At 53.8% G+C, this 12,533-nt stretch overlaps 2 protein-coding genes across 3 annotated transcripts in view; both read left to right on the top strand.

Moving 5' to 3' along the window:
* The first annotated feature begins 519 nt into the window (after nt 1-519).
* On the top strand, nt 520-3,537 carry APOC1 (apolipoprotein C1). Its single transcript, XM_077747282.1, has 4 exons — nt 520-589; nt 699-776; nt 1,298-1,418; nt 3,336-3,537. The coding sequence occupies exons 2-4, from the start codon at nt 719-721 to the stop codon at nt 3,403-3,405; spliced, it is 249 nt and encodes an 82-aa protein (XP_077603408.1). The 5' UTR covers nt 520-589; nt 699-718; the 3' UTR covers nt 3,406-3,537.
* A 4,813-nt stretch (nt 3,538-8,350) lies between these two features.
* The window catches only part of APOC4 (apolipoprotein C4), a 4,504-nt gene continuing 321 nt past the window's right edge, over nt 8,351-12,533 (top strand). The window contains exons 1-2 of one of the 2 annotated variants that reach the window (XM_077747361.1): nt 8,351-8,470; nt 12,330-12,471. In XM_077747361.1, the coding sequence (XP_077603487.1) occupies nt 8,464-8,470; nt 12,330-12,471 (149 nt within the window). In that variant the 5' untranslated portion in view covers nt 8,351-8,463. Of the gene's footprint in view, nt 8,471-11,113; nt 11,234-12,329; nt 12,472-12,533 lie in introns of those variants that run through there. The other variant, XM_077747360.1, reaches the window with a different exon arrangement.

The following is a 12,533-nucleotide window of genomic DNA, read 5'->3' as shown; positions in this document are numbered from 1 at the left end:
GCGGGCGCTGAAGAGGCTTGCTGAGAAAGGAGAGGGTGTGGAAGAGGAGGCCTGGGGAGCTACAGCGAAGTGAGTTACAGTTACTGAGTGACAGAGACACCCCCTGAAGCCTATAGAAAGGTGGTTAGCAGGGGCGCCTGGGTGGCTCAGTCCGTGAAGCGGCCGACTTCGGCTCAGGTCATCATCTCACGGTTTGTGGGTTCGAGCCCCGCATCGGGCTCTGTGCTGACAGCTCAGAGCCTGGAGCCTGTTTCAGATTCTGTGTCTCCCTCTCTCTCTGACCCTCCNAGCCCCTGGATGTGGGGAAGGGACTACGAGGGGCTGAGATCCACCAACGGTGAGGGAGATCTGGGGGTGCAGGTGCTGAACAGCAAGAGGCTTTAGGCCTAAGGGGTGTGCCAGGCCCCACCTGAACCTCCCGCCCCCACCAGCCAGGGGCAGAAGAGGAAAAGGTAGGTGGGCACAGGACTGGATAGGAGGCTGAGGGGGAGGGATTAACCTTCCCCGCCCCCTCCTCCTCCCCAGCGCATAAAGGCCTGGGCCGGGCCAGGACCTCCCGCCCCACGTTGCTGTGGCTGGACAGATCCAGGTTGGTGCTCGTTTCGGGAGGGACGCCCTTCCAAGAGCAAAGGGGGTGGAAGGGACTTCGGGGAGCGAGGGGTGTCACCGATCGCTCCCACCCCTGCTTCTGCTTGCAGAGTGCCCCTTCGGCCCAGCCATGAGGCTCATCCTGTGGCTCCCCGTTTTGGTGGTGGTTCTGTTGATGCTCTTGGAAGGTAAACGTGGGAGAGGAGAATATGGGAATTTGAGATTTGGAAGCTTGAAGTTGGACACGGGCCTGGGGCCCAAACTTAGAGGCCCCTTGAGAGCTCAGCGGCCCCTTCGGTGCCCTGGTTTTCCTATGTCTCACCGACACCCCATCCCCGACCCCGGCAAAGTTGGGTGAGGGCTCTCCGAGGGGCGGTCCAGCGAGTGGCAAATCTGTCCGGGAAGCCCTAGCAACCGATGATGTATGGACTCGCGCGGCTCTACGATTGGTTGTCCTGCTTTTACAGTCCGGAAAGGGGCGGGGGAGGAGGCCGTGCTGAGAGTAAGTTAATACCCAGCTGCTGGAGCTCCATCTGGTCGCTTGAGTACCCGCTCCCTGCACCCCTGCACCCCGATCTGTCCGTCCGATTCTAACACCATAACCTCCAAGAATCACTTTCAAGTACAGTATCTCCTCTGCCGTCCCCGGGATCTCATCCTAAGGTCTCCCAATACTGAAAGTTTTGTACCCCTGCCTATCTCTGGACAGGCCCAGCCCCGGCCCAAGGGGCCCCAGATATTGCCAGCACCTTCAAGAACATCCCGAATTCGCTGAAGGAGTTTGGTAACACCCTGAGGGACGCCTTCAAGAGCATTCCTGAGAAGACCGGGTTAGCAATCTTCCCAGGGCTGTCTTGGGAGGTCGGGGTCGGTCGATTAACAGAGCGGGGAAACTGAGGCTCAGAGCAGCTGACAACTTCCCCGCTGTCACAGCTGGCTCACAGGGTGCACAGATATGGGGGACAGGTTCCCGATTCACGTCTAGACCACACTGTAGAGATGGTCCTGCATGGTGGTGACAGATCAAGCTTGGGAATCAGTCAGACCTGGGTCCACGAGCCAGCAAAGATTCACGACTCTCTGTGATCTCGGGAGTAGATCTCGAGATCTCTTTTTCCGGGACTGTGAAATAGATGGTTCTGAGAAGTAAACGAGGGATTTGTATAGTGCCTGGTGCATTGTGAATGCTCAGTGCGCTGTTTAACCAACACTGACTCCATCTGGTGTGTTAGAGAATCATTCATTCATGAACAAATATTTACGGGGCCAGGTGTCTGGGACTCTTCCAATGTGGAGAATAGTAGTGGTGAGTAAGATAAAGTCTCAGCCCACAGGGAGCAGACTGTGAAACCTGTGAACTTTTTTTTTTTTTTCTGAGAGAGAGACAGCATGAGCAGGGGAGGGTCAGAGGGAGGGAGACACAGAATCAGAAGCAGCCTCCAGGCGCTGGGCTGTCAGTACAGAGCCCGACGCGGGGCTTGAACCCACGAACTGTGAGATCATGACCTGAGCTGAAGTCGGACGCTTAACCGACTGAGCCACCCAGGCGCCCCGAACTTTTTTTTTTAAGGTTTATTTTTGAGAGCGACAGACAGACAGACAGACAGCGTGAACAGGGGAGGGACAGAGAGAGAAGGAGACACAGAATCCAAAGCAGGTTCCAGGCTCCAAGCTGTCAGCACACAGCCTGACGTGGGGCTCAAACTCACAAACTGAGATCATGACCTGAGCCAAAGTCGGCTGCTTAACTGACTGAGCCACCCAGGCGCCCCTGAAACCTGTGAACTTCCAGAAGATTAGCCCAAACAGAGCGAAGCACCGAGATGACATTAAGCAGGGTAGCCTTACAGACATCCAAGGACTGGGGACAGGCTTTTGCAGATTTCGTGATTGGCTCCTCTCTGAAGTGGAGACCTTTTTTAAGTAAGCGCTATGCTCAACATGGGGCTTGAACTCACGATGCGGAGATCAAGAGTCGCATCCTTCACTGACTGAGCCAGCCAGGCGCTCCTTTTCAGATCTCAATTTAAAGTGTTATTGCTGGGGCGCCTGGGTGTCTCAGCCGGTTAAGTTTAAGTGTCCGACATCGGCTCAGGTCATGATCTCCTGGTTCATGAGTTCGAGCCCCGTGGCGGGCTCTGTGCGGATTCTGTGTCTCCTTCCCTCTCTGCCCCTCCCTGCACTCACGCGCGCGCGCTCTCTCTCTCTCTCTCTCTCAAAAATAAATAAACCTAAAAAAAATTAAAGTCTTACTGCTTCCTGGGGTGCTTGGCTGTCTTACTTTAAAAAAAGAACAAGAGATCTGAACGATTAGGAAAATCCAGCCAGGCCTAGAAGCACGGGAAGAATGTCCCCTGCGACTACAAAGGCCCTGAGTCAAGAAGCTTTGTACATAATCAAGGAGAGATCCGCATTCCAAGCAAGGGGAGCATTCTGGGCCCAGATAAGGAGGCTCTGAAGAGTGCCCTTGAATAAATAAGGAGGGGAAAGCTAGCAAAGAGTGGGTTTCAGTAGACAGCAAGCCTTGACAGCTAAGCCCGGGTGAAATGGTCTGAGTTCAAAGGGCTCTGAAAACTGAAACCCCAAAGTTGGGCCACCCACCCCGGGGCCCCACCCAATCTCACAGATGTGGGAGTCTGGCTCCTTCTCTGGGGGGAGGGGGAGACGGGGAGTCAGGTAAGGGGCAGGAGGTGGGCTTCCTGAGGGGAGTCACAACACAGTGACAGCTCTTCCTCTCTCCCCTACAGGAAAATGATGACCACTGTTGTTGGCCGATTGCAGGAGGGGCTCAAAGGTTTCAGAAAACTCCAGGACTGAATACCAAGGAGAGCTGCCTCTCTCCTCTGGGCTGTGCCCCTGGAGGAGACTCCGAAATTTCCCATACTCCTGCTCCCTTGCGGATGCCCGTATGAATCCACCCCCACCCTCCAATAAAAATACCGTAGAGAATTCTGAGTGCTTCTTTGCTGTGAGGCAGAAGGCTATGGGACAGGATGGGGGTTGCGCCTTTGGGGAAGACAGGCAAGGTCTTGTCTTCAAATGAATGGGGCCATAGGTATTCATTACACTTAAAATGGGTAATAAAGGGGGCTCTGTGGAAGGCAGCAAGGGGAGGACACGGGCTAGAGCCCCGAAAAAGATCGACACAATCCCCAGCGTCCAAGGCAACTTTGATGCCCCCTCCTCCAGGAAGCCCTCCTTAACCCCCAGGTTGGGTCAAGCTTCTCCATCCGAGCGCTGCCCACTCTGGGTCATCGCTGTCTGGCGATGGGTCTGTCTCTCCTGTCGGACTGTCTGCCCCGTCACTGCTGTCCCCAGCCATAGTCCAAGCACAGGACTGGAGCATGGTACAGGGGTTCGGTGATACTTGGTGGCATAATTCTTCTCCCTCTGAAAAGAAAAAAAAAAATCCCTAAATGATACATTTTTACCAAACGCCTCTGAGGCAGACGCTGTCACCGCCCCTATTTTACAGACGAAGAAACTGAGGCGCAGAAGGCTAAAGCCGCTGATGTGATGTGACCCAGCCACCAGTGGGGAGAGGTGGGATTCGAATGAGGCTGGGTGGTGGGGGGCGGCCAGGAACGCATTCTTACTTCACTTTCCCTGTGCCTGAGTCACGGTCCCAGACTCACCCGCTACAACCACACACATACACCTGGCCATGGGCCTTATTTGCTCATCTGCAGCATATTAAAGCACACCCACGTCCCTCACTAGGTACAACTCACATGAGCATCTCGCGGTGGTTGGCAAAAGGCTATATTCTGCGCCGAGTGAATCAATCACCACCCTTTACTTGGCCATGTTTCCAGCATTTTGGAGCCAACTTATTTTTCACGCATTTTCCTAACCACCCTGCCACCCCCCCAACCCCAACCCCTGCCCTCCCTCTGCCCCCCGCAAAGCTCTCAGGTTAGAAAAGCACAGGGACAGAGAAGATGGACAGCAAGCAGTTCACGGAGTGAGTGCACCCTCCACTTTTGAAGAGAGGCTCAGACTCAGGGGCAATTAGATGAAAACCACCAAAGATACCAGTCAGCTTCTGGAGACCTGGCCGAAAGTAAGAGATTGGAAAAATGCCAGATGCTGGTGAAGACCTGCGTACCTGAGAAGCAGTACATTCTTGGGGCACCTGGGTGGCTCAGTGGGTTAAGGGTCCGACTTCAGCTCAGATCATGATCTCGTGGTTTGTGAGTTCGAGCCCCGCGTTGGGCTCTGTGCTGACAGCTCAGAGCCTGGAATCTGCTTCAGATTCTGTGTCTCCCTCTCTCTCTCCCCCTCACCTGCTCGTGCTCTGTCTCTATCAAAATAAATAGACATTAAAAAAATTTTTTTATGGTGGGAAATAAATATAACCCTCTGTACTTAATGCCCCATTTCCCCCACCCAAATCAGCCCTTCAAGCTCCTATACCCTCTTCCCACTCGGCAGCCAGGGGGATCCTGTTACAGTACAAGTCACATCACAATCTTCCTCTGCTCAGAACCCTCCTTCCACCCTCAGAGGAAAACTCCAAGATCTTATGAGAGAGGCTGTCGGCTCTGCACTAACTGGCCAGGTCACCCCTCTGCTTCTCCCCCTTCCTCCCTCGTGTGCAACTCCTCAGCTTCCTCCAACGCACTGAGCTAGCTCTTACCCCAGGGCCTTTGCATTTGCTGTTCCCCTTGCCTGGAATGTTCTCTCTGGAGATGTCCAGCTATCTGCCTGGCTCACACCTCATCTCCTTCAGGTCTCTGTTCAACAGCCACCTCCCCATCGGGGTCCCCCCCATACTTCTCTCCCAATCGCCCTACTTGTTTGCTGCCTGTGTCTCCCACTGCTGGGATGTCAAGTTCACGGAGGTTGCTTGTCTTCTTCAGTGCCTCTCCCTCCCAAGTGCCCATCACAGCGCCTGGCACACAGGGAGAGCTCGAGCAATACTTCTTTTTCTTTTTTTCTTTTTTTAGTTTATTTATTTTGAGAGAGAGAGCAGGGGGTGGGCAGAGAGAGAGAGAGAGAGAGAGAGACAGAGACAGAATCCCAAGTGCGGAATCTGACAGCATAGAGCCTGAGATCATGAGATCATGACCTGGGCTGAAGTCTGACTGACGCTCAGTGGACTGAGCCACTCAGGTGCCCCTCGAGCAATTCATCTTAAATCCCTGAATGAACATGTGTGTTCCAAAGACCAGCTAACATGTAGATGCTTGATTACCATTTGTTAACCATTCGTGAACTCATTCATTCTAATTTTTTTAAATTTTTTAATGTTCATTTATTTATTTTTGAGAGAGGTAGAGGGAAGGGCAGAGAGAGAGAAGGAGCCCTACACGGGGCTTGAACCCACGAACCACAGGATCAGGACCTGAGCCAAAACCAACAGTCAGACGCTTAACAGACTGAGCCACCCAGGCGCCCTTCATTCATTCTAATTTTGAGATTTTGTTTTAATGTTTTGAGAGAGAGAGAGCGCCAGCAGGGGAGGTGCAGTGCAGCAGAGGTGGGGGGTGGGGGGTAGACAATGGACCCGAAGCAGGCTCTGCGCTGACAGCAGAGCGCCCGATGTGGGGCTTGAACTCACCAACCACAAGATCACGACCCGAGCTGAAGTGGGACTCTCAATTGATTGAGCCACTCAGGTGCCCCTCTTTTTACACTTTATATTTAGAGCTGATACATTTGTTCTCAGGTTTACAAACTTACCATCAGGACCTCAGAGAGGAAACAGCCCTGATCACATCAAAACAAAAAACAACAAAAACCACCCAGAGAGTCCCAAGCATGTTTGTAGAAGCATTCAGACTCTGGGGCAGAGGCAGCCCATTCAGACAGCCTCACCCATGGCCCCTACTCCACACAGCTGACAGGGCAGGGATGGGGGGCTCCTGTGAGCACCTGGTTCTGGGTAGCTGGTCCGGGAGGGCTCCCTGGAGGGGGCGACACAGCACCTGAAACCCAAAAGACAATCCAGAAGTGGTCAGCGAGAACGGGGGAAGAGCGTGAGAAGCCACACGATTTTCATCCCCATGAAGGTTCACCAACAAATACATGAAGGAAAAACCGGATACAAAAGCGAATGAACGGAGCCATTTTGGAACAGTTTAGCGCGGTTCCTCAAAGCGTTCAACTGACCCACCGGCAGCCCCATTACTAGGTCTCTATCCACCCAGAACTGCACACAGGTTCACGCAAAAATGTATGCGGGGCTGTTCGTAGCAGCATTGTTCACGACAGCCAAAAGGTGGAAAGAACCCAAATGCCGATCAACTGAGGAACGATAAGCAAATCCCCATGGCGTGTGTAGACGTGAATCCATACAGTGAATACCATTCTGCCCGAAAAAGGAAGGAAGTGCCCTCACACGCCACACACCAAAGACCACGGAGTGTAGGTTTGCATTCCCATGATGCCCAGGATAGGGAAGCCACAAACACGGAAAGTCCATCGTCAGCCATTGTCCTGCTGGCCCAGGGGAAGAAGACAATGGAAATGACCCTGATGGGCTCGTGGGAGTTGCCTTTCAGGGTGATGACAATGTCCTGGAATCGGAGGCTGGTGATGGCTGCACAACTCTGCAAACCTACTAAACAACGTCGAATTGCACACTTGAAGAGGGCGAGTGTTTCGGTTTGCGAATATCTCCGTTTTTAAAAATTAACGAAAGAAGGGGCACTTGGGTGGCTCCATCGGTTAAGCGTCCGACTTCGGCTCACGGTTCATGGGTTCGAGCCCCGCGTCGGGTTCTGTGCTGACAGCCAGCTCAGAGCCTGGAGCCTGTTTCAGATTCTGTGCCTTCCTCTCTCTCTCTGTCCCTCCCCTGTTCACGCTGTCTCTCTCTCTCTCTCTCAGAAATAAAAAAAATTAACGAAAGGAGAATTTCCCGGCCAGGAAGAAGAAAGAAGAGATAATAAAGGAGGGCATGTTTCAACCATCTCGTCTGCCCCAGACTTCCCTCCCAGAACCCAGAGGTGCAGAGGTGCAGAGGAAGGAGGTGAGTGCTTAGAAAGTGCTGGAAGGGAGGCGAGTTCTGGGATTCAGGAGGGAGGTCTGGACTGGAGGAGTGGGGGGACTGATCTGGGGTCTGGTGGCCTCTTGGACACGTTGCTGCAGGCTCGGAGGTACTCTCTGCCATCCCCCAAACACATGCACTGGGGTCTCGGGGCCTGCTGTGCCCAAACCCACTCCCTCTTGGGACCTCTGTCTCTGCCCCCCATCGCCCCACTCCCAGTTGTTATTGAGCTGACTCTGAGGTCCACCCTGAACGGCCTTCAGCCTGTTCCTGTCCCCGGGATGGACAAACATTGCAACCAGCAAACAGCCCACACTGACCTTGGACCTGGGGCAGGGGTCAGAGACCTCCCCCAGGCCCACCCTGCTGCCAGCCCTGATCCAACCACCCTCCTGGCCTCTGGGCCTCAGGTAGGAGACGTGTGTCAGGGGGTGTCCTGGCTTGGCTAGATCTGAGAGAGTAGGGTTCAAATGCACCCCTCGAAATGCTGTTTGAGGAGCCATTGGTAAGTGGCCTCCCTTCCCATCCCCGAGGCTCAGTTTCCTCATCTGTAAAATGGGAATGATAGAGGAGCCCACCTCAGAGCTCTGTTGTGTTAAATCAATGAGTTCAGGCACCAAAGCCCCACTTTTGGCACCTGCTCACAAAACACAAGGTTAATCAACAGTCACTGACCTTGACCGAGCACCTCCCTGGTGTATCTGGTGCTGCTCTCGGCAGTTTACATAAATGATCTCCTTTGCTCTCTGGGGTAGGTAGTCCATGGCTCCCAGTCATGGATGAAGCAGCCGGTCCAGAGACGTTAAGCAACTCGCACCAAGTCACACAGAAGGGAAGATGCGAAGCAAACCTCTGAACCCCGACCTTGTGCTTCTCCTAATGCAATGCACGGTGGGTTTTTCTTTTTCTTTTTTCATCTTAAAAAATTTTTTTTAATGTTTATTTATTTTTGAGACAGAAACAGAGCATGAGCGGGGGAGGGGCAGAGAGAGAAAGAGACACAGTATCTGAAGCAAGCTCCAGGCTCCAAGCTGTCAGCACAGAGCCTGACGCGGGGCTCGAAACCACGAACCGTGAGATCATGACCTGAGTTGAACTCGGATGCTCAACCGACTGAGCCACCCAGTCACCCCTCTTTTTCTTTTTTCTTAAAATACGTAACAAATGTATGTATTCTTTATTCAAATACATGACATAAAATTTACCATTTTAGCCATTTTAAGGGTACAGTTGAGTGACATCAACCCCACTCACAAGTTGTGCTACCATCAGCACCCTCCATGCCTGGAACTTTCTCAACATCCCAAATAGAAATTCTAGGAGGTGTTCAGTTGTTGTTGTTTTTAATGTTTATTTATTTTGAGAGAAAGAGAGAGCATAAGTCGGGAAGGAGCAGAGAGAGAAGGAGAGAGAGAGAGAATCCCAAACAGGATCTGCATTGTCAGCGCAGAGCCCAACACGGGGCTCGAACCCACGAACTGGGAGATCACGACTTGAGCCAAAGTCAGGAGTCGGACGGAGCCGCCCACGCGCCCCTCTAGGAGGTTTTATTTTGCTGATTTTGTTAGTGAAGAACGCTGGGCACATTCATTGAGTACCTACTGTGTGCCCGAGCCCGTGTCGGGGCCCCTGGAAAGGGGTGCGTTCTCTGGCAGTGGATGGGTCAGGACCAAACTGTACAGTGAGTGCCCCTTATCTGTGGCGAAGGGACCCCAATCTCCAGTGGACACTTGAAACCACAGATAGTGAGTGCCAAACCCCAGATACACTGTCTTCTCCTCCCCGCACACACCTATGATAAAGTTCAACGTATACAATCAGACACAGTAAGAGATGAACAGCTATGACTAATAGTAAAGTAGAGCAATTACAATAATACATTGTAATAAAAGTTATGTGACCGTGATTCCCCCCCCAAACATCTTATTGTACGACGCTCACCCCTCTTCTTGTGATGATATGAGATGATAAGATGTCCCCGTGATGAGATGAAGGGCAATGACATGGACACCGTGACACAGTATTAGGTGATTATTGACCTGCTGGCATATTGTCAGGTCATCTGCCTCCAAACCTTAGTTGACCTTGGGTCACTGACACCGTGCATAAAGGGAGGGCTACTGTCTAGTTGTTCAGGTTGTGGCCAAAGTGCGGTTGTCAGAGTCTCCACATAAAAATACAGCCCCCCCACCCCCACCCTGGGGGCACCTGGGTGCTCAGTCGGTCGCTTGACCGACTCTTGGTTTCGGCTCAGGTCATGAGCTTGCAGTTCGTGAGATGGGACCCTGCTGATAGAGCGGAGCCTGCTGGGGATTCCCTCGCTCCTCTTCTCGCGGCCTCTCCCCTGCACGCATGCTCTCTCCCTCTCCCTCTCAACAGAAATAAACTTTAAAAAAATGTTTTAAAAAAAGAACAGCCTCCCGGTGAGATTTGAATTTCAGATAAATAACAAATAATTTCTAGTATAATTCCCAAATATTGCATGGGACAGACTTATACTAAAATAAGAACTTATAATTATTCTAAATTCACATGGACATCCTGTATTTTACCTGGCAAATCAGGACCAAGGAATCCAGTCCATGGTCCCCTGGCCAAGCTGTGTGCCCTGGCTTATGGCTGGGTCCTCCGAGAGAAAAAGTCTCATTTATTTCCTTCCTTCCTTCCTTTCATTTTCTTTCTTCCTAATATTGGGCCTGAGCCTGATACTGACAACCTCCTCCTACATGCACCTGGAACTTTCTCTCAGAGAGCCTCACCCAGCCTATACACGGACTCTAGGAGACAGGCACTTATTACCACCCCCACTTTACAGATGAAAACACTGAGGCCTAGAGAAGGAATTGGAGTTGCCCAGGTCACACGGTGAGAGTGTGTCTGGCCTATGGCCCAGTGCCCAAGGGGTCTTCGATATGAAAGAAATAATCATTGGGGCGCCTGGGGGCTCAGTTGTTTTGAGTGTCTGACTTTGGATCAGGTCATGATCTCTCAGTCCATGAGTTCGAGCCCCGCGTCGGGCTCTGTGCTGACTGCCAGCTCAGAGCCTGGAGCCTATTTCAGAGTCTGTGTCTCCCTCTCTCTCTGACCCTCCCCTGCTCACGCTGTCTCTCTCTCTCCTAGAAATAAATAAAAGTATTTAAAAAAAAAATCATAAACAGCCATGACCCGTGAGCACCTCCACTGACAGGCTCCTTGTTAAGACCTTTCCTTGCATCATTTCATGCAATTAAAGTCCTGCCTGAGGTAGGGATTGTGGGCCCATTTAACAGAGGAGGAAACTGAGGCCGGAAAGAGGGGCCCGCTGGTGAGGTGGAGGCAGGATTTGATTACCACTCAGCATAGGAGGCCAAAGGTCCGTCTTCCCCTGTCAGGGCCAAAGTGCTGGGAGGGTAGGAAAGAGGGAGGCCAGCAGGGGCGGGCAAGGCCTCCGCTTGTCACTGTCACCTGGGCCCCTCTCTCTCTGAAGTCCCTGCCAAGGGGCGTGGGGAGGCAGCCAAGGGAGGGCTGTGCTCCGCGCGGCCTCCCCTCCCCCAGCCTGGGGAGCAGAGCGGAGGAACAGAGAACCAGAGCCCCCAGGGATGTTGGTTCCCAGACGCAGGCCCGAGGCCCTGCCCTCCCTCTGCTTCTGCGTCCTGGTCTTGGCCTGTGTTGTGGGTGAGGAAGGAAGGGACGGGAGTGGGGACCCTGCAGCCGCGCAAGGCGTGAGCGTGACCGGCTGGCATGAGGGCTCGTAGATGCGTGTGCCTTTCTGGGAGTACGTGGCCCTGGTGGCCGCGTGGGAGGGGTGGCCGCGGGGCTGGTACAAACGACAGCGGTGCTATGTGTGTGTTGGTCGCGGCAAAGAACATGATGTCGCGGCAAAGGTGTGTGTCCGTGAATGTACATGCACACGTTTGTGTGTGCGTGTGAGTCTTTAGGGGGATTTATGCGGAGGCTTTGAGTGTGTGGACGCCGTGAGGGTGTCTGAATGGAGCCTGCCTGGGCTTGGCGCGTGCGTTTAAAATGGTAACACTTAACGTAGCGCCTCCATGTGCGAGGTGCCGCCCCAGGGGCCTTATGCGCGTTAGATGTTAGCTCCAAGTTCTCCCAGAAATCCTGGCCTTCTCCCCTTCGACAGAAGGGGAAACTGAGGTTTGGAGAGGTTCACCGTTGGCTTAGGCACCCTGCAGGTCATACGGGCATCTCTGCACCCGCGCCCGTGCGATGCCTGGGCCTGTAGGTGAGGCGTCGCCTGGTGCGTGAGCGGCGCTCAGGGAGGTGTGTGCAAGGAGGGGAAGCGCCATCGCCCCGGGGAGGAACTGAGGCACAGCCCTGCGACCTCTGTCCCTAGGGGTGGGAAGTCCTCGGAGCTCTCCCTCCACTGCCTGCAGAGGTGGTGGGGACAGCGTGGGGCTCACGGGAGGGAGGACCGAGGACCGGGGGACAGCCAGGACCGGGGGACAGCCAGACCGGGGAGTACAGGAGGCATCGGGAGGGGGACAGGAGTCAAAGACATGCGGCTACAAACTGAGGGGGAAACGCCACAGGCAGACAGAGGGGTGGCAGGAGGGGCCGTAGGCACAGAGGGTGATGAGAAATTGACCGATGGCGATGGCTAAAAGGGACACAAGTGATCAAAGGGACATAAAAGCTGAAGACCAGCAGTGACGTCAAGGGGAGCGATAGTGAGTGACCGTGAGCATGGAGGGAAGGGGAAGAGGAGGGATCCTCGGGTCCCAGCCCTCCCACGTTGCCCTCTGCTCCCACCCAGCATGCCAGCGAGGAGTGCCTGCCGCTTCCCCGAGCACCCCACCGAGCACCCCACCGGGGCTGGCGGCTAGTCCTTGGAGCCGGGTACAGGACAAGGTGCAGGAACTGGTGACCAGGGCCAGAGAGAAGTGGCAGTGGTTCTGGTGAGTGGGTGCAGCAGGGCTTGGAGAGGTACTCCTGGGGCTGAGGGGGGAGGGGCTGGGGG

The sequence above is a fragment of the Crocuta crocuta genome, unplaced genomic scaffold (assembly GCF_008692635.1).
Source record: "Crocuta crocuta isolate KB4526 unplaced genomic scaffold, BGI_CrCroc_1.0 scaffold334, whole genome shotgun sequence".
Classification (NCBI taxonomy): domain Eukaryota; kingdom Metazoa; phylum Chordata; class Mammalia; order Carnivora; family Hyaenidae; genus Crocuta; species Crocuta crocuta.
The sequence above is the reverse complement of the archived record's forward strand: the minus strand, read 5'-3'. Positions and strand labels throughout refer to the sequence as shown.